The sequence below is a fragment of the Gymnogyps californianus genome, chromosome 2, assembly GCF_018139145.2.
Source record: "Gymnogyps californianus isolate 813 chromosome 2, ASM1813914v2, whole genome shotgun sequence".
In the NCBI taxonomy this organism is placed as follows: Eukaryota; Metazoa; Chordata; class Aves; order Accipitriformes; family Cathartidae; genus Gymnogyps; species Gymnogyps californianus.
Window position 1 is genome coordinate 65906513 of NC_059472.1, and position 27411 is coordinate 65933923.

Genomic DNA, 27411 nt, shown 5'->3' on the forward strand with positions numbered 1-27411 from the left:
TAACTGTGCAGTACTGGACGCAGTAATTAAGTTTTCTGTGCCTCATGACCTCAAATGCAGAGGTGAGGTTTTAATAGTTCCCTTGTTTTACAGTTGGGGATCAATGAGTTAATGCTTGGACAATTCAAATAATCATCCTGTGTACAGCCTACGGTTTTAATGGGAAGAATAAACTACCTCCCTGGTTCTGTTCAAAGTCAGTTGAACAAAATGTCAATTTAGAAAAAGTTCTGCATGTTTGAGAAAGGGAGGAAAAAAACCCATTCCCTCCTGGTGTTAAACCCAATCAGATCTTGAAATGACACATAGGCTTGAAGAACTGATTTGTTGGACAGAAAGGAAAAGGTGTTCTTTGTCATTCCTTCTGTCTGCTAAAGTAATTTTTGTTTTGTTTTATGTTGATAGATGACTCCTAAATCAAAAAGGAAAAGCATCCACAGTAGAATGCTCCGGCCAGTGTCCAGAGCTTTTGGTAAGTGAGAATTTCTTAAAACCTTTTTGCTTCTTTGCTTGCCTGAGATTCTTCTGCGTAGTTCTTGATTGAAAAGCACAGGCAACTCTCCCTCCCTCTGGGTTGCATTTGAGGCCCACATTGGTTGCTTTGTTTTGTGACTCTGCTAGTGTGTTTGTTAGTAAATATTTGCTCACAGTGCTCTGTCTGCTCACAAACATGTTGTGGCTGAGCTCTCTAAATGTGTTTGTTTACCACAAAAGAGAGGAATGGCATTGTCTTGTTTTAAATAGCATGTTAAGTCTAATTAAAAAGTTTTGATTTCTCTTAGAAATGGAATTTGATCTAGATAAAGCACTGGAAGAAGTACCTATCCATATAGAAGACCCACCATTTCCTTCCAGCAGGCCGGACAAACGAACTTCTGGATTCATTTCAGAGTTGCCATCAGAAGAAGGGAGAAAACTGGAACACTTTACAAAATTAAGGCCCAAAAGGAATAAAAAGCAGCAGCCCAGCCAAGCAGCAGTGAGTCTACATTAAAATATTGCTGGCGATGTCATCTGTTGATTGCTTTTTGCCATGAGTCAGGTCTTGCAATGTAATGAGGACAACTGTTAACATTTTAGAAGCCATAAGCAACTACTCTAATTTTTCTTCTGGTATTCACGTCTTTCAGTGTGCAATCCCTATTACAAGCTTTTTGTCTTGTTTGACATAGCCTAAAACCAGGATATGTTTTATCCTTTCTTAATTTTCTTTTGTTTTTTCATGGAAGCAGTTTCTGGAGGTACTTGGTGCATTCACAGGAAACGCACAAAATATCATGAGACTTGTCAATTATATTGCAAGAGTTTGTTGAGTCTTAATCCTTTTTTCTGCCTGCATTAAGACATGGTAACTTGGCATGAATTCTTTTTTCTATCAGCTCTCAGAGGAACTGCTCTGTGACATCCAGCTTCCCACAGCTCCTTAACTAAAGATGGTGTTTGGGCCAGCAAATCTGCATAGTCACAGATCTGCTTTTCGTGCTGGAGCCTGCCTTAGAAAAGCAAAACAGAAGAGCACTGTCTGTCTACGAAAGGCATTGGTGTGAACCCAAGTATATGCGTGTGGAGTTCCCACAGTTCCATTTCCTTGGCATACCATATCAATAAAGATTTATTTCTGTGCTGTATGTCCTCAGGGTATGTAAGGACAGATCTGGAGGAGTTACAGAGCTATCTCAACAACAACAGAGCACAGCTGATATGATAAGTAACCTTATCAAGGGGCAGCCATTGCTTCTCTGAGTTATGCTGCCTAGTAATGAATGCCTGTGTCCTCTTCTGCTCCCTGAGGATTGTCGGCGGAGAGGACCCTTGAAAATTTCCCTAATGCTGGGAAAGATCGTATCAGGCAGTAGAGTGCTTTTTGCACCGCTTGGAAATGGACAAACCTTCAAGCAGAGGGGATATTCAAGCCAACTTTCCACTCCCCTGCACTTTACAGGGAAGGATAGAGGTAGCAGAAGGATGGACTGGTCTCCATGTTGCAGTGAAAACACATCTGTGTTTACCTCTTCCAATTCCAATTCTGCAGAACGCACGTGTTTTCCCAGTTGTTAACTTGCCTCTCTTCCAAACTTACTCAGCGCATCCTGTGCCATCTGCACAGGGGTGTGGAAGGAGTCAGGGCACGGGAGGGCAAGTGCTTCGCTACCAGGCATGGAACTGGGACATACAGTATCCTGCTCAACAGAAAGAAGAAGCTTACTTCTTGTAGAGGAGAAGTGTTACTTCCCATGATAGTGCAATGTTGTGGGAATGCTCATCCATATTGAATTAATTAGGAAATTAGGGTTTATTTAGTTGCAGAAATTGAAAGGAACATTTTTACTTAAACTCATTTGTCCCTGTCTTGTTTTTATGGACCATTTAATTCCTTACTAGTTCTGACCTCATAACAAGCGTAAACAATTTTTGAAAGACTTAAGATGTTTGCTTTGATGCTTCGGAAAATGCAACAGCCAAATTTTGAAGGCCAGAGTCAGGAGTGGACTGTGGCATTGTTTGCAGAATTGATTTGCTGCTGGTTTTGCCACTTTGAGAATACAGAAAGCAGTGGTTAGGAAAAGCACTTGAAAAGTGAGAGGCAAAATCTTGACCTTTTCTGCTGCTTAAAGCAGGTCTGTTGGGTTGTTTGCTGTTCCCATTATTTCCATTTAGTAATTTAAGGGGTCTCAGATGATCATAGCTGTACTTCTCTGGTTTTGCTGGAAAACAGATTTGTTCTCTGTAAGCTGAAAAATCTAAGAAAAAAAGGGCAAAATGGAGGAAAAAAGGGAGAAATGTAAACTTTTAACTTGGGGTGGGTGGGCAGGCAGAAGAAAGGTTATAGTTTTGTCAGTTTTTACTGAAAAGAGTGTTCAGAGGGGAAAAAAAAAAAAAGAGAGGAAAAAATAATAAAACCTCAGCACCACCCACCCCCAAGTAGCTTTGAAGCAATACGATGAAACAGTTGTTTATCAGTTAGATTTTTGTGAGATCTTAACCTCATGAGTTCTTCCATCATGTGCGAAGAGATGAATCTCTAATGTATGAAAGAGATTGTGATTCATCTTATTTATTTCTGCTTCCAAGCCAGTTTTTCCCTTAATAAAGAAACATAGAAGGCTCACTTTTAAACTTAGGCTAAAAAATAAAATGAAAACTTAACCTTTTTTTTTTTTTTTAGCATTAGGAGCATAAAACACGAAATAAACCAGAGCTCAGTCTTTTACATTAACGTTGATCACTAAAAGGCATTACAATGAACATCTATAAGAAAATCCTGTGCTTTGAGGACCTTATTAGGCCCTCAACGCTTGTGTGCATCTTCAGTACATTTTTAGGAACTTGGTGCTGTCCTGGTTTCAGCTGGGACAGAGTTAACTTTCTTTTTAGTAGCTGGTACAGTGCTGTGTTTTGGATTTAGTGTGAGAATGATGTTGATAACACTCTGATGTTTTAGTTGTTGCTAAGTAGCGCTTATCTTAAGCCAAGGACTTTTCAGTTTCCCATGCTCTGCCAGCAAGCAGGTGTGCAAGAACCTGGGAGGGAGCATAGCTGGGGCAGCTGACCCGAACTAGCCAAAGGGGTATTCCGTACCATGGAACGTCATGCCCAGTATATAAACAGGGGGGAGTTGGCCGGGAGGGGCGGATCGCGGCTCGGGAACTAACTGGGCATCAGTCAGCGGGTGGTGAGCAATTGCATTGTGCATCACAGTTTTTTTCTCCCCCCCCCCCCCCCCCCCCTTTTTTGTTATATTCCTTTTCATTACTATTATTATTATATTTCATTATTACCATTGTTAGTATTATAGTTTACTTTAGTTATTAAACTGTTCTTATCTCAACCCACGAGTTTTACTTTTTTTTTCCCCCTCTTTCCTCCTCCTCACCTCACTGGGAGGGGGAGGGGGAAGCAGCTGCATGGTGCTTAGTTGCTGACTGGGGTTAAACCATGACAGGTGCTTTTTCAGATGCAAACTGTTTTCTTTTTTGAGGTAGATCTTCTTATTTGCTGTAGATCATTGGATTCTTGCATTACTTGCCCTTCAGGAGATGCACTTGCCTTTGATACTTACGTGTTTGTTCCTACTATGTGGAGGGCTCCAGTATCAATGGTTAAATGGTTTCTCATTTCTGTTGAAATGCGTCAGCCACTTTTGGTTGACACGTTTTGGTTGAAACGTCAGTGTCAACTGTTTTTTGACTGAGAAGGTAAATAGTTACGTTGAGACAACCGGCACTGGTGTGACCAACCCAGATGTTAGTATATGCATCGCTGCCTAGTGTCAGATGTTCCAGCTAAACAAGTTCTCTACAGAAAACCCCAAAGGTGGCAGAGTTGGAAGTCTGAGAAGTCGTTGTGCTTCTTAGAATAAAACTGTTTTTTATAGAAAATATGCAGTTTGACTGGCGACAAAGCAGTCATTACCACGTGGGCTCTTTTCAGATCAGTATTACAGCAGGTATCAATAAAATATTAACTATTATCTTTGATAACAAAGTAAATACTAAGCTTCTAACAAGGTTCAGCCATGGAAAGTAAAAAGTTCCATGGATGTGTCAAAGCATTAGTTCTAATGCAGTCCATTGTCCTGGCTTAATGAGGCTGGGTTTGATGTTAACAGCAGCTTTTAAGAGTATTTATTTTTCTTTTTAGAGGCATAGAAAAGACTGTGTATTCCAGCTGAAAAGGGAAGCTGGGATTACTCTGAGTTATGGTGGCAACTAGGAGATTCCTTGATTTAAATTGTTTCAAATTACAAACCCTGCTATTCTGTGGCAGACTGATTCCTGGTCATTAGTACTACCAAGCATACTAATGGGCTGGGTCTTGTGGAGTCCTCTGCAGTCACTTAAAAGGTTTCCATACAGCATTTAAATTGAAGGAAGTCTCCCTACTGGTAATAGAGCTTTTCCACATGAAAGCCATGTACGGGAGCTAGACCATGTGAGAAATCCTCCCAGGAGACGGTGTGTTTCATCTTCAGGAGGCTGCAGAGTCACCAGCTAATCTTCCAGGGCCTTTGTGGTTGGCAGGTATTACTAAGTCAGCCTGGTTTAGATGCCTCCAGTCACCCACATTCAAAACGTGGGCATTGAAACCAAAGAAAGGGAGCAGTTTTTCTATTTTCAGACACTCAGCGAAAATCTGTGTTCGGTTCCTGGAGTGAACCACCTGATTCTGTATTTAGAGTCTCTGCTTTTGGAAGTGCTGGATTGAATGAATTATAAAAGGCTCTGTTTGCCTGCTGGAGCTCTGTTTCTAAATCTCTAAATCCAAAATCCAGAACATATGTTTTTCTCTGAATAGGGAAACAACTAGTTGTTGAAAATACTTTCTCTTCAGGTCACCACCTGATCAGGATTTAATTTTTCCTTAACTGCTTTTTTTCTTTTCTAATGAACTAGTGCTCTATTCTCACAAGCCCAAGGCATTTGATTCCTGGCCTCATACATTGCAGTATCCAATTTGTCACGGGTGTTTTGAGTTACTTTGCATTTGATGTAATGCGTCAACTGGCCTGACTAAAGGGGGAATTCCAGTGGCGATTCCATTGTCTGCACTGAGGTTTGGTTGGCACACGTCATTTTTATAATGTCTTAACTCTTAATTATTATCATTGAAACAAATATGCTTAGATTATTATATACCAGAGAGAGTTTTTTCTTCTGTCAGGTGTCTGCTGGAGTGCCTCCAGAAGGGGATCAGAATGGCCTCATGGGGAGAGTGGATGAAGGCGTGGATGAATTTTTCACTAAGAAAGTGACAAAAATGGATTCAAAGTAAGTTCAAATTTAGGGTTTTTTTAAAATTAAATTTAAAAAAAAATGCATCCTGATAGCTGGGCAAGTAGCACTTCTAAGTTGTATTTGACTTCTGTTCCCAGTATCCAGGGTTGCTGTTGTCAAAGTCAGAAAATACCTTAGTAGTCAAGACATTGTGAATTCAATTACCCTCCCTTAAAAATAACTACTTTGAAATAAATTGCTTTAATATACCATGGTGGGGGGGATTATTGACTAGTGTGTATTTTTATAATTCAGTTAACTTCATTTTACCCTTCAGTGGAGCTCATTAGAGCTGAAGCAGAGCTGTGTGTTGGTTGAGGATCTCCTCTCCAATGCTAGTACTACACACGGGTGTCTCTGTCTAGTAAGGACTGCTGTTGGGCACAGTGTTTTGATAGATGACAGTAGATTTATGTTGTTTTAGAAATATGTTAAAGACGTATTTGACCAATTTGTAGTATTCCAGATTTAGGCAATACATTCATCTGAAAGATATGTCTCCTTCAGCTTTGTATAAGGGTTATACAGCTTATACAATTGTTTTGCAGCTGGTTGTATATTTACAGAACCATGCATCTAGATGTTCTTGCATTCATGTATGTTCATGCACATACACACACAGACACACACACAAATACTTACATGAGAGAAATGAGAAAGCTAGGGTGATTTCCAGACAACTTGGAATGACCCCTTCTGTGCTGTATGTGACATCCATTAAGGAAAATGGTAGGTGTTAACTGGTAGATAGCTGTGGCAGGAAAAGCAAATGTTTTAAAGTCACTGTGAGTTATAAATATCTATAGTGACATGTGAAGCCATGTGTGATATAATATGTGTAGTGGTAAAATTATGGTAGCTTTGAAAAATGGATTAGCTGGGTTAAGTTCAGGGTGCTCACAGACTACTGCATCCTCCTGTGCTTCCCTTGGGTGCCTGCCAGCCACTTGTTTCAGATGTCCCTGTGAACTTGCACTATCCCTGTGTGCCTGTCCCTGGCCATGCCCATAGCTAGAGATCTTTGCTCCATTTGCTGCACCGGTGGCTCTCTCTCCAGTTGGGGTGCTCTTATGCAGACGTGTTATGCACTCAGCTTTCCCCTCAAGTGTGAATATTCTGCTTGTAAGATGCCTGTAGAAAATCTTACTGGCAGGTGGGTTGTTTTGGGGTTGTGTTTTGCTTTTTTTTTTTGAGGGTGAGCATCTGCACTATAAAGGTGACCTCTCTGTATTCCTTATTGAGAGAAGGTAGATGTGCGAACTAGTTCCTATTTCAAGCAGGGCCCTTAAGGGACAAGATCCCCCAAAAGCTGTGTGAATCATGTGCCTGGATCAGTTGTTCTCCTTTTACTAATGGGCAGATACAAACCGGAGGTAGCACACTCTGGAAACAGAACAGAGTGAAATTGTATGTTGTGGTGCGTTGACCCTGGCTGGATGCCAGGTGCCCACCAAAGCTGCTCTATCACTCCCCTCCTCAGCTGGACAGGGGAGAGAAAATACAACAAAAAGCTTGTGGGTCAAGATAAGGACAGGGAGATCACTCAGCAATTACCGTCACAGGCAAAACAGACTCGACTTGGGGAAAATTAATTTAATTTATTACCAATCAAATCAGAGTAGGGTAATGAGAAATAAAAACTAAATCTTAAAAACACCTTCCCCTCACCCCTCCCTTCTTACTGGGCTTAACTTTACTCCCGATTTTCTCTACCTCCTCCCCCCCAGTGGCGCAGGGGGACGGGGAACGGGGGTTGTGGTCAGTTCATCACAGGTTGTCTCTGCCGCTTCTTCCTCCTCAGGGGGAGGACTCCTCACACTCTTCCCCTGCTCCAGCGTGGGGTCCCTCCCACAGGAGACAGTCCTCCACAAACTTCTCCAACGTGAGTCCTTCCCACGGGCTACAGTTCTTCATGAACTGCTCCAGCGTGGGTCCCATCCACGGGGTGCAGTCCTTCAGGAACAGACTACTCCAGCGTGAGTCCCCCACGGGGTCACAAGTCCTGCCAGCAAACCTGCTCCAGCGTGGACTCCTCTCTCTGCGGCTCCACAGGTCCTGCCAGGAGCCTGCTCCAGCGCAGGCTTTCCACAGGGTCACAGCCTCCTTCAGGCATCCACCTACTGTGGCGTGGGGTCCTCCACAGGCTGCAGGTGGATCTCTGCTCCACCATGGACCTCCATGGGCTGCAGGGGGACAGCCTGCCTCACCATGGTCTTCACCACGGGCTGCAGGGGAATCTCTGCTCCGGCGCCTGGAGCCCCTCCTCCCCCTCCTTCTTCACTGACCTTGGTGTCTGCGGAGTTGTTCCTCTCACATCTTCTCACTCCTCTCTCCAGCTGCAGTTGCTACTCCCCTGTAACTTTTTTTTCCCTTTCTTAAATATGCTATCACAGAGGTGCTACCACCGTTGCTGATGGGCTCGGCCTTGGCCAGCAGCGGGTCTGTCTTGGAGCCGGCTGGTATTGGCTCTGTCAGATGAAGGGGAAGCTTCTAGCAGCTTCTCACAGAAGCCACCCTTGTAGCCCCCCCGCTACCAAAGCCTTGCCACGCAAACCCTGTACATATGTGCATAGACAGCTTGGGCAGAGCTATCTGGTGTTGGAAACAGCTGGTTGCCCAGTGCAGATGAAATGGCTGCCTCTCTTCATTATACCATGCACAAGGCCAGCAAGGAATCCTCAAGACAATATGATCAATGTTAGTTGTCCAGTTTTTAATTTAGAGACACAAGCTAATGACTGGGCCTAGGGCAACGTATGGATCATACGAAAGATTGACTTTGCCCGGGAGAAGTCATTTGGTACTATTTAAGAGAGGGAGGAGGGGAGTGGAGAAGAGTTTAAAATGTCTGTGTCTTTTATTAGGAGACCATCAACTAGAAGTTCAGACAGCAGTGAGCCCAGTGAAGCAGGTGATGAGAAGAAGAAAAGGGACTCAAGGAAGAGTGGCTTCCTTAACTTAATCAAATCAAGAGGCTCCAAATCTGAACGTCCCCAGACTGTGTTGGTGGCAGAGGAGCCCTCCTCACCCAAGGCTGCTGCAAAAAGTCCAGCTGTGGACACAAGCAAGAAGGAGGTAAAGCCTGCAGAGCAGAACGGTGGTGCAGAGCGATCCGAGGAATTAAAGACACCAGACTCGCTGGAGGAGGCACAGCCAGACGATGCGGCAAAAGCTGAGAGAGGTGACAGCAAAGGAAGCCCACAAGGAGGCCGGAGGTATGGCGTGCAGGTGATGGGCAGTGGACTTCTCGCAGAAATGAAAGCCAAGCAGGAGAAGAGAGCAGCCTCTGCTCAGAAGGTGAAGGCAATTTGATTTCTCTTGAGTTGTTGAAAAAATGAGCAAGAGCTAGGTGTCTTCAGGGGAGGTGGGTTGGGTCTACAAGGGTTGGTGGCTGGGGCTTGACACATCAGTCCTGCTTTCCACCAGGGATTATGGTGTTCCTGCAAGAGGATTGCTCTCTGCTGTGGTGGTTGAACGCATGAATACCCTGGCCAAGGACTAGGCTGCACATGTGGAGCAGGAGATGCAACCTTAAGCCTGCACTTTCTCTCCTCTTGTGGAGGAGGTGACACCAGCTCTTGCGCTTGATGTCAGGCCATCACAAGCACAGAAGAGGACGTGTAATTGTTTGCATATATTACAGAGTAATTTTGGGGCAACTAGTAAGCACAGCTTGGATGTCTCTACTCTATATGATGTGTGGTTTGTTCACGTGTAATGGAAGCATACTTTACAAAAGGTAAAGCTGGGACAGACTTCTTACTGTGTGCCCCCTGCACACCAGTACCTCAGGTGTTTTGCAGAGTTAACTACAGTGGTAGCTATCTGTACTTTTCTCTTTTGGAAGGTGATGTAGAAAGATGGAGAGATGTACGGTATTTTAAATTATACATTCATTGCAAAGAAATAAATCTGGCTTCCAGACACTGTTTACAACTATTCAGCTTATACTTTTCTTGTCGCACTTTTTAAATTTTTACGTCCTTTTGTACCACACCTAATTATTTTTATGCCTTGATTTTTGTATTTCAAATACACTCAAAGAAAATAAGCATATGTTAAAAAAAATTAATCTATTCCCAATTATCTGTCCAGATTCCCTTCGCTCTCTCTAATTTTCTCCTCTGTGAAGCGCTGATGCTGGGCAGGAACCCTACTTCACTTTGCAAACGTGCAGAGTGGAATATCCTTGTGTTGCTCCAAAGCATTTTGTGCCAACCTATTTTGCCTGATGCCCATTTCCCCTTGAACTTCCCCATTGGACTTCCCCTGCTTCCTCCCAGCTGCAGTTGGCATGTTCTAAAATTACCGAAGGATCAGCCTTTTTTCACTCCTCTCTTCCTCTTCAATGTGCAGGGCACTCAGATGCTCCCCATTCCCCTCCATTATCCCCTGTAATTTGGAAGGTGTTACCTTACAACAGAGCTCATCTGCAAGCTTTGCTGTGTTTTCCTTCCTTTAACACATTGCAGAATTGTCTTGCTGTGACCAAGCAAGGCACCCAAAGTTCATTTTTACCTTTCTTCATAGGCTTATAGTGCTTGCCATGATGTCTGAACCATTCCTGCGGACACTGGAGTCTTGTAATAAGCAGATTCAAATTAACACTGTGTTAATAGTCTATGGCTCATTAAAGGGATCCTCAGCATAAAAAAGATTTTTCTAAAGAAATTGCTAATTCCCACCTTTCTCATTGGTACTGAGTGGTGCCCATGAATAGTCTCATTGATTTCTAAACCACCAAGTTTCAAGTAAAATGCAATATGATTTTAAATAAGTGTTATGCTCTGCCTGTAGCTTATAAAATATCAAGCTGCTCCAGATTATATAAATTTTTACAACTGCATAAATTGTGTATGCTTGGTGCTCTTCAGGTTCTTAACACTTGTCATCTAAATTTAGTCAGATCTGGAATGATGTGACTGAGGTAGAATATTAACATGTGTAATTTTTTTTTTAAGTGGGGAGAGTAAAAGTCCTCTTCGATTGATGAGCTTTCGTAGCATTGATTGAAAACTTGAATTTCATCTATCAAAAAGAAAAGTTGTTGCCTTTTCCAGTATTTTTTTTTTTCACCCTTCGCTTTTTTACTGGTTGGAAAGGTTACCCCTCTTCTTTCAGGTTTAAGAAAATAATGTTATTGATTTTATTTTTTTGTTAGATTTTGTAAAAATTGATATTTATGGAATGTAAAAGTAGGTCTTTTTATTATTATTCAAAGAGTGACAAGAAAACTGAATTGAAATAGGAATCTGTACACAGCAGGGCACTGAGCTATCCATTCTTAATGTTGCCCAGACCACACAAAATTGAACTGCTGTTCAAAAGAATTTTTCACATACTTCATCCTAGATCTCAATATCGAATAATTTAGGTTTGCACTTTTATTCATGATATTCATGAAGGTGAAAATCATACAGTATCCTGATGGTTGAGCTACAGAAGACAGCATCCCACTGCTGTTACATTGTTCAGGATGGGTATGACATCAACTTCCCTAACATCTTCAAATTTATCAGAATTCCAGTATGATAGAAAATTGTATTTTCCTTTAAGGTACAGATGGCTGCTTATATTCTGAGCTATTTTACGTGAAAACAAAGCCAGAAGGAATTTACTATTTCATTCATACCCTACCGCAGTCTTGTTACAGATACAAGTGATGAGCAGGTGCACAGTAGATGGAAAGATGGTAAATGCTTTTTTGTTTTCTTTTGCTTAGAATACAACGTGCAAATTGGCATTAATGGCAGAGACGAGTATTTGCAGATTAGTGTTGCCTCTAGGTGTACATGAACAGATCTTTTAGCTCCATCTAGTGTTTACAGACTGAATTTTTAAATACCTCGAGCAAGACCTATGAGCAGACCAAGATCATCTGTAACCTGTTTATTCACTCTCAACGGCACCCAACTCTGCAGTATTTCCCAATCTTGCATGAATTCCTATTAAAAGTAGAGCCTGGTCATTATTTATCTACATGATAAATTCACCTGCATTTATCTGACATGATTGACAGCTTCTCAGAGTAAATTTTTGCAGCAAGCGTTTAGTGTTGTCTTGAGACCATAAGCAGTTTGTAATGTGTATACTGTAGGTAGCCAAACATGGTAACATCCTAATTGCATTTTTAAGTACTACACTAATAGATGCCAGCACTGGCATTTGTACTTGTGTCTATACATGGTCATATTTCCCCAGTAGTCCCATAACTAGGGAGGGAGGAAGGAGTTATAGTGAAATCAGTTTTCATAGTCATACAGCTCTCAAGTCATTTACTGTAGCTAAGTGTTATGCATATATCTTCAATATTTACATAGGAAAACAAGTGAAAGTTCATGAGAATTCACATTCCATGAAAAAATTGTTGGTAAATTCAGTTCTCAAAAGTTTTTTTTTTTTTTTTCCAAGGTAGGGAAGAAAAATCCAGTAAGTGGAGAGTGATATTCCCTTCAAAAATATATAGCCAAGACAGTCTTACAAAGAAACATGTGAGTTTAGGAGGTGGAGAGGTGAGAATTTAACCAAAGTATCAGTGACAGTCAAGAAATGGGAATAAAAACTGAGTTTTCACCCAGTGGTACAAAGCATAATGTTCCTGCTAGCTTTGGAGGGGACTTTGTTTTGTCCATATGGGCAACGTAGGTTGCCATTCTGGCCCTCCAAGCCATGGCATTTCTAGAGTGCTTCTGACCAGAAGACTTCATTGTTTGGCTTACATGTGGTTTTTAACATACAGATGATTTTATACTTAAAACCTGTAGAAATATAATCCCTTAGAGTGGATAGTTATATCTGTATCGGGGTAGTTTTACAGTACAGGAAGTTTAATGATGATTCTAATAGCATCCTCCTTAATGCAGTGTGACATTTTAAGTGTACACCTGTACTTAGCGGAGAGGTGGGGAGGTAGCATTACCCTGCCAGGTCTTATACAGGAATGGCAGGCTCTCAACATCTCCATCCTTTTCTTTGTTATGTTGAAGAGAGGCTTTGTTTCAGGAGCTGTGAGATGACATGAGCAAAATGGAGGTATTGGTAAATCTGTAAGGCCAACCACACTGTTTTCTGCATCGCTCCCCAAAATCTGCTTCTCTTGAAATGCCTGTGTTGAATTACCACCACAGGGGAAAGACACATGGCCAGCATAGATATTTAGAGATTATTCCTTTATGTTTCTATTTAAAATACTATTTTCACTCTGAATCCATCAATTTTTCTATAATTAGTATGCGCTCCTGCTACTTGTAACCATTCTCTTCCTTCCTACATTTCCTGTTGTCCAATTTTTATCTACATGCTATACCTAGCAGTCTTTCAGATTGTAAGCTGATCACGTTTGACGTACACTGCATGGCACATGGTGGAGGTTTCTGAATGCTGTGGGACAGTCAGATCCCAGCACAAGTCATGCAGAGTTGTTGTTGGATCAGTAGTAGCAGTGTCCTGAACATGTCAACATGACTTATGTGTGGGTATATAACCAAATGCAATGGTCATCAGCACAAATCATTTGCTTTAAGTCATTTGCCACACTAACTGTCTTGACATAGCAAATCAAGATCAAGATTGAAACTGCCAGCAAGAGTCTATCCCTGCTTCTTTAGTTTCAAAAAAATCTCACTTTTTTGCCTAGCCTTATCTTTATAAGGCTTGCTGTCATAGTATATCCTGCACTTTTTTCTGTGCACTTTTTGTATCCTCCCGTTTATCCTTCTGCTTAAGCTTTGGTAGCAGGTAAGGCAGTAGAAGGAGGCTGGTTCTTTTACAAGCATATCGGCTGCATATCTAAGCTTCTCCTGGTGAATACACAGGTTTCAACATCACTTCGGCTAAAGCTATGATATGACAAATGTCTTTGCACCTTTTGTTTTGAGGCCAGGATGTAAGGAAAGCTATTTTTGAGAATAGAAGACTTAGCCAGAATATCAACACATAAACAAGAAGCTCCCTTTCTTTAGAGGTGCTAAGCATCCAGCAGTGCTTGTGATGCGTAGCTTTAAACACCTTTCAGTAAGTAAGGTCTGTTTGTTTTTAGAGCAATCCTGTAAATATGTGAATGCTGCTACTTCCATAGTTGCAGATTTATCTAAAATAAGTTATTCCTGTATGTGGAAGAGCATAAGATCCATTCAGCAGTCATATTCAAAATCTAGATTGTCAGAAAAAGACTTTTTATCTTAAACCTAAACAAGGAATTTTTAAATATGGAACTATCTTTGGAGAAAAGACTGTTTCCAACTAGCACCTTCAGTTTCTACTCCTGTACGTTAGGAGACCTGTCGCTGAGGAGGCAGGGTGTCATTGCAGCTTTGCTAGACATGTGGCAGTATTAGTTACAAATCAGTATAGTTTTCTTCCCGCTTAGATCTCCAAGAACTGAAAGAGAAACAAGGAGAGAGAATCCACCGTGTATTACTATCACTGCTTTCTCTGCCTTATGGCTTCCAAATTAGAGCTTTTTTCCCCTAACAGAACCACTGAGTTGTATTAATTACAGATATATTATTAATATGAGAGCTTTTCTCACTCTTTCAGAAACTTGGGAATGACACAACTCCTAGAGAGTCTTTTGACACGACGAGCTCAGAACGACTGGATGGAAGCGGTGCAGGTACAGTTTGAATTTCCTGGTATAAACTCTTTGTAGAAAATGCAAACTGCCTAACCTCAAAAATCTCCCTTCCCTCTCCAGATTGTGTGCCTACAATTGCTTAAGCAAAATATGAGCTTACACTACCTGAAAAGGATTAGAAACAAGCTCACTTTTTGTACTGTGTTGGACAGCACTTCTCATGAAGTCAGCTCTAGGGCTGAGTTGACGGCTCAGCTTTTACTCTTGTGTTCCATGTTGCACAGGAGGGAAAGTACTTGGTGCATGTGCCTGGGGCACCTTCGAAACGATGCTGACTTGTCATGGGATCAGTAAAGCTGAAGCTGAACCCAGGAGCCAGCAAAAATGTCTGCACACGAAGAAGTGAAACTCCTGAATATATCTGATGACCTAAATATGACCGATTTGCAAGGTAGTCTGTGCACGTACCAGCTTGAGTAGTCCTGGTTTTCAACTGTTAGAATAGACATCTCATAGGCAATGGCAGCTGGCTCTTCTCAGGGTTCACCCAGCTTGACTGAAGCCAGGGCTGTCTGCAAAGCTGTGGAGGCCCCTGGACACTGCACACATGCACAAAATGACTCTCCCTCGTGTACAAAGTGGAGTCCAGCCTTGCAGTGCTTACAGCACTGATTCCCTTTACACCTAGTCCTGCTGTGCCCTTGTCAAGCTGTAGTCCTGGGCCTTGACGTGGCAGTGCCTCCAATGCAGCCATCTCAGGACAAGATGAAATTCTGGTCTCTGTGCATACTTTGGGGACTGGCCAGTGAAGTGTTCAAAAGGGATTCAGCTCTGGTAGTTTGTGTGTACCACATTCACTGGACTGAAAGGAGTGGGCTGAACTAGGAAATCCAGGTCTGATTTCTCAACAGTGGTGGTAGGTGTCCTGCAAGCACAGCACATAGGGTGAAATTGATTTTGAAGTTTTATACCTTTCTAAAGCTAGTTTTAAAAGACAGCATATTCAGAGCATGCTGAACTCTATAAATCAGCGCTTTTAAAGCCTGCTTATCTTTTGAGGAGGACCTTGTGTACTATATGTGTTTCCTGTTATGATCAAACTGAAGTCAGAGGAACAAGAATAATCTGTGCTTGGGGCATTAGAGTAGCTGGGGGTGTCTGACCCCAATTTTTCTCTGGTCCTTGTGTCGGTATATGACACATTTCACCCCCACTTCACTGCACTGTGCATACCCCTTCTTTTTGGCCTCCAGCTGTCAGTTCTTTCTTTACCACTCTTGCTTGAGAGCTCCCCGAGGCTGCTCTTCACTGTTGTGACTACAGTTTGTCTTTGTTTTGGGTTAATTTATTTTAACTTACTGGGTTCTAATAATATTAGCAGGCCTGAGGTTAGGAAGGCAAGAAAGAGAGTTAATGGGAAATTGCTGGATGTTGCTACAGGAGAACTATAGATAGTGGTGCAGAAGGAGAATAAGGGGGTTTTTATTCCTTGCTTCATGTCTGGATGTCGCCTGCTTTTTTGTATGCACATACGCACAGGTGAAGAAGATGTCCTGCTGTTTCGCTTGCAGCATGAAAGTCTATTGCATGCATGCAGACACAAACTCTCCCTGTCACGCACTCACACAAATATATCTATGCCACACAACTCTCTATAGTTTGCCAGAGTTTAACTTCAGCTGGGCTGAAAAACAGCTGCGTAAGCTGGAAAAACATATTGGAGATTGGCTTGTAACAAACTATATCAACATTCCCCTCCCTCCCACTGCCATTGAAATGCCTGTGCTCAGCACTTTTGTAACAAGTAGGATTTCTGAATGGGAATAGCAGGTAGGTAGGTCAAGTCAGCATCTGTGAGCACATACTTGGCTTTGCTAAGTGCCAAGCATACCAGTCTCCATTTCAGTTGGTCTGTAATTCTCTTCTGAGAATAAAGATGTGACAATTGTTGAAAGTCCCAAGCTAACATACAAGTTCCAAGATTATCATTATACCTGCTACATACAAGCCTTCAACCTTCTGAAAGCTGCAGGGTAGGAAAGTAGGGCAGGCATTTTGCTTGTTTGCAACCTACAGTCCAGCAGGATTTCTACTAACTTGCACAGCTAGATAGGACTGATTTATTGCTTGGAAGTCAGTGTAGCTTTATCTGTGAATACCTTGGTCTTTGTTTGGGATAAATAATATGTTGATAAACTTGATAATGTGTGGAAACCATAATCCATATACAGTGTTATTAGATAAATCAAAATATTATATAAAGAATACTTTGATCTCGGCTAAGTTTCAAAATCTCCTCTAGAGCTTGCTAAAAGCAACAAATAAAAAGATGTAGCCTGCTGATCACACATTTGGGATTTATTTTCTGGGCCAAGATTTCTCTGTTGATCTTGGATACCCAACCTTTTGTCTGTACAGGCACAGAACAGCCAAAGGCTGCCTTTTCCACTGATCCATCACTGCTTTCTCAGGAGGTAGGCTGTACCATCTGCTCCCAGAAATATGAAGGAAGAATAAAGTCCAGCCAGCCATCACCCCAAATATATTAAAAAGGGGGAGATGCCATCAACTCTGAGGCAATTGAATTATGAAGCTTAGCACGTGTAAGAACTAGCGGTTTTAGATGCTTTTCTTGCAGTGATTTTGAATGAAATGTTAGGGGTCCTCTTAACACACACAGCAGTGCAGCAGTGATATGTGAGCTAATGATGGTATTTTCCACATAAGCATATCTGTGCACGGAGCCTTCTGTGTTGCAGGAGACTTTATTTTTTGTGTCTATTTTAGTGCCTAAACTCCAGCAGACCCTTCCAGAGAGTCGGTTTGCCTCGAATAAAGGTGACTCCGTCTCAGCATTATCAGAAAAAAATTCAAAAGCTGAACCAAAGGCAGAAGCTGGTGCAAAGGCAAGAAGTTCTTCCAATACACCGACCAGCCCAAAACCCCCACTGCAGTCAACAAAGCCCAGCCTGGCAGGACGACCCACGGTGCCACAGAAACCACGCTCTGCCTCTCGTACTGGTGAGGAGCTCTTCTGGGCATTCGTTATCCCCAGCTGGGTACTTCTGAGTGGTGTTCGTGTGGGCTATGGAAGAGACACCCATGGCCACATCCTGAACAGAAGTGAAATGTAGAGGGACAGGTTCTTCAGTCACTTGCTCTTGACTTGCATCCTTCTTTTCCACCTCCCTCTGCCCTAATTCAAATAAACTTATTATAATGGTTTAATCTGTGATCTGCAATAGTAAAGCCTGAGGAGAAGCAATAGCAGCAGCAGCAGAGCTGCTTTAAGTTAGCCTGCTTTCACGGAAGAGGTGAGCATAGAAAGCTACTTCGGCATCAAAGCCCTGTTGTAGTAGCACTGACAGAAATAACTGTATTTTCTGTAAATACCTGGCTCTAAATACTAAAGTCCTTGGGGTTTTCTGGCAGGCTGCTCTTAGCCCCTCAAGCAAATGCCTGTTATTCTTAATAACTTGCACAAAGCGACTGTCTCTCACTCTCTCTTTCCTTGTTTAGCCTTTGTTTCTTTCCTTATTGCTTTTGACTGGAAATAATTGTAATTGTGCTTTTATAACCCTGCCAGACTACCAGTTGAATGACTATTAACTTCTGCTCTGTCCTAACCTCCTGCCCAGATATTATTTCAAGGTTTCCAATAGTGGGAAATTTTTCGGCAGATCTCCCATACATTTGCCTGTCCGCTATTTAATAGGCCAGTGTCACAAGCCCCTCTTCCCAAAGTATGGCCACTGCAGTTGAGAGGAATTAAATGCTAGTTACTGACTCCCCCAGTAGCTATGGCAAATACAGCTTATTAATTGCTAATGACTGAAAAATGTGAGCATAGCCATCTGTAAGAGCTTGCAGACCTCTAGGCTTTTCCCATACTCACTGTTGACCTTAGAAAGATGTCATTTCTGGTGAGGACGAGGGGGCAGAGGGATATTACGGCCTCCTCCCTGCCCTTGACGTGTAATCTGAGCATTACTTAGTCTCTGCACTCCAGTGGATAGAATGTTGTTCAAATACAGAATCACCTTCAGGTTTTAGATGGCTTTACATTTCTTTTATTGACCACTTCAGAAATGGTCATAAAAGTGAGAGGTGTCGGGTAAGATGCTCACAAAGATGAATACAAAAGGAAAGCCTGGCTTATTTGGTGATGCTTAATCTGTAAAATGGGCAGTGTGTTATCTCAAAATCTTAGGTATCAGAAAGACCTGAGCTATCTGTTTCTGCCAGCTCGTATTTCCTGCAGAGAGAGCATACTGTGGGTTTAACACAGAGAATAATTAATATTTACTTGTAATAGGCCAGCTCCTCAGGTGGCAGTAAAAGCAGCACCATCTCTGTTGCAGTCTAACTTCTATCCTAGTACTTGTAGCAACCTGCTGGCTAAGTACACCCAGGCAACGTGATGAAGAAGCCAAGCAATAATCCTATTTACGCTGTTGTTTCCAGCGGTGTGGCCAAACTAATGGTAGCAAATTTTTGCTAAGTAATCTGAGGGCAAAGGAACACAGCTTCAATGTCCACAAATTATCAAAGACTGAAAGTGGTTTCTCAATAAAGCATATAAGAGCTTCAGTTCAGAAATATATAGCTGTGTTTGCCAAGCACTATGCTCATCCATATGTTGATACCGAGCTTCCCAAAGCAACTGGCCTCACAGGCACATCAAAAACGTGGAGAAGGTCCAAGAATTGGTGTATCTGTTCAGATCGAGTTGCATTTGGAAGGTCATCACTTTCCTGTGCTGAAAGTAAAAAGATTGACTCCCTGGTGGTGGCTCCTCAACAGTGAGATAAATTCCTATTAATTTCCAGTATGCAACTGAATTAACTCATTGTACAAATATGCAATACAGGTGATACTCTGAGTTCCTTTTTCCTTCTATCAATACTAATGTATCTTCCTAGTTCCTCTGTTGCATACATATGCCACTGTTTACTCCTTGGGAAGCAAACATACAAGCAGTATAAGTAATCCATTGTAGCTGTACTTCCCTACTGTCCAAACAAAGGCTGTCTAGTATAAGACTGAAAAGGTCTTCCTGTAAGGACTGTAAAGATGGTAGTCAACTTGCCATACATAATGTGTATCCAGCCTTTTAGATAAACAAAATATCCAGATGGTTTAAACTATGGATTTGAATTTAAGTTCCAGATTTCCTCACAGTCTAGAAGACCAAGTATTTTTTCTATTTAGAAAATCTTTGCAGATGCTATCATGTTATGTACTGGCAATTTATTCCTGGAAGTACGGAGTTCTGTAGGCTATTTAAGAAATTTGTTTCCCTGGTTCACTTTTATGCCTTGTAACTGTGAAACAAGATATTTAAATTGATCAGTTCATTATGTTTCAGGACAATAAAAATATAAACAGAACCAAAAATCCATCCAAAATAATTTTCAGCTGTTCTTTACAAATCCCGTACTTACATCTTGCAGGAAATTCAGTTGGTCCCATCAGATTTCTATTTGTGCTGCAATAGCAATACACGTTAAAAATGCTGAAATTGAGATCTTTGGCTATTAAAATTCTTTCACCTGGACTGAGGGCCATCATGCGTTCTCTTGACATAATGTAAATTCCTGAATTCTCCTTTTTCTGACACAGATTCTAGCTGTTTCTTGTTTGTGTATTGTGTTGAGGTTTGGCCCATCATAACAGCACCATTTCTGTGAGCTACAGTGCAAATATAACTTCTCACCCTTTTGTTCATGGTACTCCACAGAGGATGCTCCGGAGTCTCCCTCCGGCCCCAGTTCCCCAAAAGTTGCCTTGCTTCCACCTGTGCTGAAGAAAGTTCCTTCTGATAAAGAAAAGGATGGTCAGAGCAGCCCCTCAGTCAGATTGTTTTCTCAAGAAGGTAGGAGTGTTGGTATAACTGTTGTTCCAGTGTGCTTGTCTTCATTGTCCCCTGATTTGTTTTCACTTGGAAGAGAAGAGGGTTATTCATTTGGAGGGAAAAAGCGCAAGGAAAGTGTATCTAGTCACCTATTCCTCATCTCCTCCACCCATGGGTTGGTGCTCTATATTTTCTTCCTTTGATCAAACCAAGTGAAAGATGAATCCCTTGGTATTAATAATGTAGCTGAACAATTAAGGGACTCTTGTGCTGTGTATATTACGGTTTAATTTGGTCTGAATCAAGATGCTGATTGGTATTGGTGACACACAATAACGTGAAATGCAGCTCTGTGGTTCAGCACATTTCCAGGGGAGCAGCCACGACTTTGTTCCTTGCAGCCAGCCTGTTGCTCTGTTTGTACTCCTCCTGTCTGTGGGGTCACTGCATGTGACTGAGTTCACCTCCTCCTTGGGCAATGAGTCTCTCTGTGCCAGGGCAGGGCTTTGGTACCTTTTATGCACAACAGGAGGCTGCTGCCTTGTCTTTGCTGCTTTTCATGTGTGCGCTGGATTTCTACTTTTGCTGATGCGTTTCCTTGCTCACAGTTGGCTCTTAGAAGAGCTAAGGCTTCCTCTGATAGCATAGGATACGTGGAGAAGTAGTCACAGAAATGTTGCTCAGCGTGGTATTAGCTGGCACAAATGACAACGTTTGAAATCGGGGGGTGAGACTCTTCCTTCCTGGGACTCTCCTCAAGAAAGACATCCAAGGTGATTCCTATCACTTAAGCTGTGAGACAAAGGGGTGCCCTTTCATACTCTGCCAGCAGTTTTTCATAGTGTAGGATGGGGGCAGATGAGTCAAGGCGTATATGTCACACTGGGTTGTGAAGACTGAGCAGTTGTGCTGCCCACAGAGCCCACCGTTACCCTCTAGATGAGAGGAGGGGCAAAGCCATCCCCAAAGCGGGATGGTCCAGAGGTATATTTTGAGAAGCTTCTCCCTTTCTCTCCTAAAACTACCATTTCCTTTATGAAACTACTTACCTCACAGTCTGGGTGTTGCTCTGCTTGGAAAATTGTTGCTGTGGTGGCTACCATTTGGTGACCGCACGTCAGCACATGTGGGGTATTTGTCTACAGGTTTTGACTCTCGCTTCAGCCACCTGTATGATGCCATTGGGCTGCTCTTGTGCCATAAAGGTAGCCCAGCAGAACCACCACAATCTGACTGAATTATGTAGAGCTAGCAGGACATGACACACCCAAGGACCTCTCCTGTGTCTGGAAAAGGCTGAGGGTTCAGACAGTCCGTGTTGCCAAAAGCTGCCCCAGTCTGTGGCTCAGGGTCCAGAAAAGACAGCAGGGTGTCTGAAGTGCCTCCCAGTGGCTGTTGCATTATGAGGGCTGCCAGGCAGAATAGAGCCTGTTTATTCTCCTGCCTTTAGTGCCGTCAGAGCCTGTGTTGAGACACATGAACTGGGCTACAGCTTAGGGATCAGACTCGCTACACTGGTGCCATCATGTTGAGAGTGGCTGCAGTCAAAGGCTCTTGCCACGACAGACTCTCTCGGCTGCTGTCTGGTAACTGCATGTGCTAGAGTCCTTGTTTTCTCACCAGCTTTTCACGAGACTGTGAGAGAGAACTTGTTACTACATAACTAGAGAAACACAATGTAATGGGACTTGTTGCAGGTACATTTTCATGTGAGGTTAACCTCACCGTTTCTGTGCTTTATGCCTTCTCCATCTCCCTGTCATGAGAGGGGACATACTGGAGAAGCAGGGAGTATGGGATCGTAACTACAATCCTTTTGTGTTACAGCAATCTCTAACACAGCAGAGATTTGACAAGGTTTTGCAGTTTGTTGTGGTCACATGAGAAGAGGGACAATCGCTTTATTTTTAAAATGTTTGCTGTTTGCAAACCCTTACACAAAAGGGGTCAGACACTGTGCTTTCCTCACTCCTTGCTCCCTTAGACAGACCTCCACAGACTTGGCCAAACACAGGGTTTTCTAGTTGCTGCTACATTGCACTGTACCAATTTTATCAGTAATAGTTTAGAATGGCTAAAACTGGGTTGCCAGGTCCTTACGGAGCTGCTATGCTTTGCATAAAATTGTTCGGGAAAGAGTAAATTCTGTTTCTTTTATTTCTTTATTCTTTTTCAGGTTTTCCGGTTTTCTTTATTACTGTTCTACTTCCTCACTCAGTCATTCCTCTGTCCTTGCTTTCTGCCGCCTTTCAGGCTAGCATGCTCAATTTTCTGCAACTGGTAAATCACTGCAAATCTGCCTAAGTTAGTAAACTAAATTATATCTCCTGCAAAAGAAAGCTGCAAATTAGATGATACTTGATTATAAAATTGCTTTATGTTAATGAGTTTAACTGTACTTTGTAGGACAATCTCAAAATATACCTCTTTACACAGCGTACCTGTAAGATTGGGCTGCAGTTACCAACGTACACAAATACCTGGACTAAATTTAACTAAGCATCTGGCATATTGATTACTACTCTTTGAACAATTGACTAAATGGGATGGTTAAGTGAAATTATTTATATTACTTTCCGTACGTGGGCCTACAGAACAGCTTAGGGGTATAAATGAATCCTTTTCCCTGCTAGAGCAAACAGGAGATTGTCAAAAAAGAGATACAGCTCATGATTGTGCCAAGCCGTCTGGCGATGTGAAAACAACTTCGGGGCAGTATTCTACCAGTGCAGAAGAGGAAGCTAATGTGCTTGGGCAGAGGAAGGCACAGCCAACTTCTGGTTAGAAGTTTTCATTTTTCATTGAGACGGTGCTTGGTAACTGGCACTAACAATTGCTAAGAAACAGTAATAGCAAAGAAGCCACAAAAGGGTGTGGGTTTGTCATTGGATTATGAGAAAGGTAGAAATCTCATGGGCTGCTAATCGTCTTTCTGTCCCCATGGGAACTACATGGCATGAAAAAATTTCCAGATAAGAAATGTGCATGCTTTTTTCCTTCATGGCAACACCAGTGACCAGTACCATATCGCACCTGCAGCCCCTCTGCAGAAGAGGGCTCATTACAAACCGTGACTGCTCATTGCAGTGACGCTGGCATGCTGCCGTGTAAGTACGCTGCAGGTAGACTGTCCGCTGCTTTGTGTGCTTACAATCTTTCCTTTTTAAGATGCGTGCACTGAAGTATTTCAAAATACATTTCAGCCTGAATATTGTTAGTGCCAGTTTCAGTACATCACTCACAAACCATTTGAGAACTGGGTAAATCAGATTATTTTGACATAGTACTTTGATTTTCAGCTGCATAAACAAACAAAAAAAACACCAAAAGAACCCAACCCCAGCACTGTGCTGCACACTTAAGCCACGCTTCCTGAAGAGCAGCTTTGACTTATAGTGAACTCATTCAGTAGGCTATAAAAATGTTTGGTTGATCTATGTGTTTTTAAAATATAAAAGTTCCTGTTCTCAAATGGTACATGTTTACATGCTTCTCTTTACCTCTTAACTCGTTTGTTTAAACAATGATTCAAAATTACTTTTTTTTTTAAGTATTTTAGTGAGGTATTTGAACATCTTATGCAATTACATTTACCCACAGTTTTTCTATTTATAAGACATCATGTATCCCTTTTGTACCATCCTCAGCCCAAAATGTATAAACTGATTTCCTTTTCATATTGTAGAATCAAACTTAGCCCACCCAAACTTGGAATCTCTCCTCCCCGTCATAATCAAATTATTATATTTTAGTTCATTCTAAGATATCTCTCTGATAAAGTTTCAAAAGCTGAGATGCTGCCACAGATCTACGCAGGTCACCTGTGTATGGTTTCATTGGGGCAAGGATAAGCTCTTGTGGCAGAAGCCTGCTTGCAGTATGTGGACTTAAATGCCTGATACATTTTTCAGGCATTTTTGGGGCAAACTACCTGTCTTGATTTCTCAGGCCATAAACTAAAATGGCTGCTGCAGGATGTGTTCTGGGTTTTGTTTGAAGAGTGAATGGAGGCCAAAGAAATGCCATGTAATTACTAGGAGGTACGAGTATCAAGAATGACTCAAACATTTTCAGGCACCTATTTCTTTGAAAAGCAGTGGTGTTTGGGAAGGTGGAAATGCCTAAACTTTTTTGACAGAATTTAGGTATCTTAATCCTCTCCAATTCCATTAAATAGCTTTAAAAACCTTTCTCAAAATCCTTTCCTCTTCTTTCCCGACTTGCAAAGGCGGGATAAGAATGCAGCAAGTGTGTAGCTGCTGGCTCTCATTTCCTCCCATATTTTGGCTAGCACAAATAAGGAAACAGGTATTTTGGACTCAGGAGAACTATTTGGGTAGCAAAGGTGCCGTGTGTGCAGAGGTGGGTCTCCACAAGACGCACACTGGATGTGCCCCTTCTGCTTTCGTCATGGCAGAGATCCAGGACTGGACAATGTCTGTGCCAAACAAAAATGGGCCAGAGCTTTCTGTCCCCTGTTTCACGGCCTGTTGGCACGCACCAGCGCTGCCTGGGGAGTCGTGCTGGCCCCCCAGGGATACAGGGAGCGTCCCTGCTGAGGCTGCCCCAGCAGCTCAGCAGCATCGGCTCCCTTGGGATTCCTCTCTGCATTTTCTGCATTCCTGGCAGACCCTAACACAGCCTGGCACAACTTGAAACGGCCACGGAGATGAGTCAGCGACAGCCTGCTGCTTGTCTGCCCCTGCTCCGGCTGGAGCTGCACGCTGGTGATGGGGCAGGCTGTCCCTTGCGGCAGTGAGTCTATAGGTGAGCGGTACACAGGGAAGGAGAGGTGGTGCTTCGTGGCCACCGCGGCTGCTGGTGCCTTGTTAAGAGAGGCGCACGCATGTGAACAGGCACAAGGATCAGTGCGAACCAAAGCCGATGTCCTTATCTGAAATGGTGGAGCAAAGGAAGTCTCATAACTGTAACATTTAATTTTGTGGCGGTGAAGTGGGATGACTTGCAACGAAGTCACGTTTAAGGGCCACTGTGCGTTTAAAGGTTCATTTTAATTGGAAGTATGAGATTTCTAAAGCTGTCGATCCTTGCGTAACGTCACCCCCATTGATGTGTATAACTCACTTGTTACCATAGAAATTGTAGACCACTGATTAGATCAGAAACCTTAACAAGGTTTTACAACCTTCTTTCCAATTTATTTCAAAGCTTAAAGGTTTGGGGAAAACCCTGGCCTTACCAAGATTTGAGAGTGCTGGGTGAACAAAATGGGTACTGTTTGCATTTAGATCATGGGAAGTGGATATGTCCTCCTGCTTTCTGCATGGCTGAGCACAGCGAGGTGCAGAGCCGGTGGTCTCAGCTGGAAGAGATGCACGTTGGGCTTAGAGCCATGGGTGTACCCCCCATCAGGGAACAGGGAGGGCATCAGGACCTGGCAGTGCTGGTGGGGCAGGGAGCAGCAGTTCGGGTAACTTGGACACCAAGGTAAATATCTGTCCTGATTAAGGCTGCTGAGTCAAAAGAGAGAATATAGATGTGTCCTGCCAGGGAGACATGCGCTGCTGGTCTGAGGGGTGCCCAGTGAGGATATCCACCTGAGCAGTCAGGAGTGCATTGTCTGAGATCCAGCCCAGCTGGAAAAAAGAGTGCTGTTCTGGTTTTGAAGTGGTGTGATGAGAAGTCTCCAGGCCGTTTCTAACTGTAATGTTTATCCATGTCACAGTGAAGCACTGAGTTTCATATTTCAAGTTTGCCTGCTTGCCAACCAACAGTGGAATAAAGTTTGCTCAAACTCTCTCTCCTCGCTCTCTCACCTTTTTCTGGGTTGAAGAATTAATGGACCTATGCTACTCCCACTAGTGCAAATGAATTCAGTGGGAGCAGGAGTAGGTCCTGTGTGCATGAATGACTTTTTTTATTATTATTTTTCTTCCTCTCTCTTCTACAGTCATTAGTAAGAGCTATTTCTGTTTTATACAGCTGCGAAAAGAAGCCCTGGGCAGCAGTCTCATGAGTTCCAGGAACTGAAGCAGAGGTCCTTAAGTAAAGACGGCCATCAGGGAAGCAAGTCCAGTGACTCTGGCGAAGAAGCAGATAAAGATTTTATTTTTGTTTAGCAATCAGTACAAGTGCTTCATAGCGCAAGAGCTTTTTATAACAATCAGGGTACAGCAATCAACAGCCCTTCTAGCCAGCTGCTCTTTCACCACAGGTACATTTCCATGCAGAAAACCCGATCTTCCAATCATGATTTACAGTACACTCACTTGGCATTGATTCGGTCCTTAATTTCTGTTCTGTACAATGCAGACATTCCTTTCCACGCCTTTGCTAAAGCCAGCGATTCCTTCATGTATTCTACTTGAATTTCTCTGAAGCAGCTACAAAGAGTGCCCTGCATTAGGGCATTTAGAAAGCAAAGCAAATTAACTGGACACTGTCTTACACTAATACACTGTACAGCAGGTAATGTGTTGTACTGCTGAATGTAAATGTGTCAAATCTGCACGTGACTTACCTATAAATATATTCTTGCGGTATGCAATTGCACATTGTAATTATATTAAAAGAGCACACTAATAAAATAATTTGTATAGATTATATATATTAAATGCTTGGGTATGGTTTTTACATTCTCCCATAGGGAGCTTCTTTCTTCCTGTTCTCATACTGTACATAAAGCTCCAATGCTTACATTTGTGTACTGTCAAAAAGCACAACAGAGAAGGATTTGGATGACGTATAATCATGGAATGCTTCCACATTCATATATTAATGTATATAGTTGATTGGAATGAGGGCAATGGAAATTCTATTAATATTGGTGTTTTCTAGAGGCCTTCCTCAGTTCTGTCTGGATATTAGCTTCCTTTCAATGTGTAATTCTATGAGAAAAATAGTTTGACATCTGTAAAAACATTTCAGCTTTTGAGGGAGGGGGTGCAAATTTCACAGCTACCCACTTACATTACAGGTTGAAGGGATTTTATTCATATGTATATTTGTAACAATAAAAAATGATTTTACAACTGAACTACTAGTCTTTGTTTTTACGGCACTACTTGTGGTCTGACAGTCTCTGCTCTTTGAATGATGGCATTGTGTCAGGTAGACAAAGCGTGCAGTTAAGACGAAACCCATGTAATCTTTGTTTGCTTCTAGTAAAATGTCTGTTCCTGCTGAAAGGGACGCATGCACATCATCTTCGTAAACCTGCTGAAAGAAGATCTCTCTGCTAATCTCCT

General features: G+C 42.4%; 1 protein-coding gene across 6 annotated transcripts in view; it reads left to right on the plus strand.

Annotated features, from left to right (window-relative positions):
* Positions 1 to 27200, plus strand: part of CARMIL1 (capping protein regulator and myosin 1 linker 1) — a 202768-nt gene extending 175568 nt beyond the window's left edge. For 2 of the 6 annotated variants that reach the window (XM_050891525.1, XM_050891526.1), the window contains 9 exons: positions 406 to 472; positions 783 to 979; positions 5662 to 5768; positions 8639 to 9071; positions 14313 to 14388; positions 17137 to 17370; positions 20090 to 20224; positions 22837 to 22983; positions 26147 to 27200. In XM_050891525.1, coding sequence (XP_050747482.1) covers positions 406 to 472; positions 783 to 979; positions 5662 to 5768; positions 8639 to 9071; positions 14313 to 14388; positions 17137 to 17370; positions 20090 to 20224; positions 22837 to 22983; positions 26147 to 26283 — 1533 coding nt within the window. In that variant the 3' untranslated portion in view covers positions 26284 to 27200. The remainder of the gene's footprint in view (positions 1 to 405; positions 473 to 782; positions 980 to 5661; positions 5769 to 8638; positions 9072 to 14312; positions 14389 to 17136; positions 17371 to 20089; positions 20225 to 22836; positions 22984 to 26146) is intronic. The other 4 variants (XM_050891527.1, XM_050891528.1, XM_050891529.1 and 1 more) reach the window with 4 other exon arrangements.
* Positions 27201 to 27411: the final 211 nt, after the last annotated feature.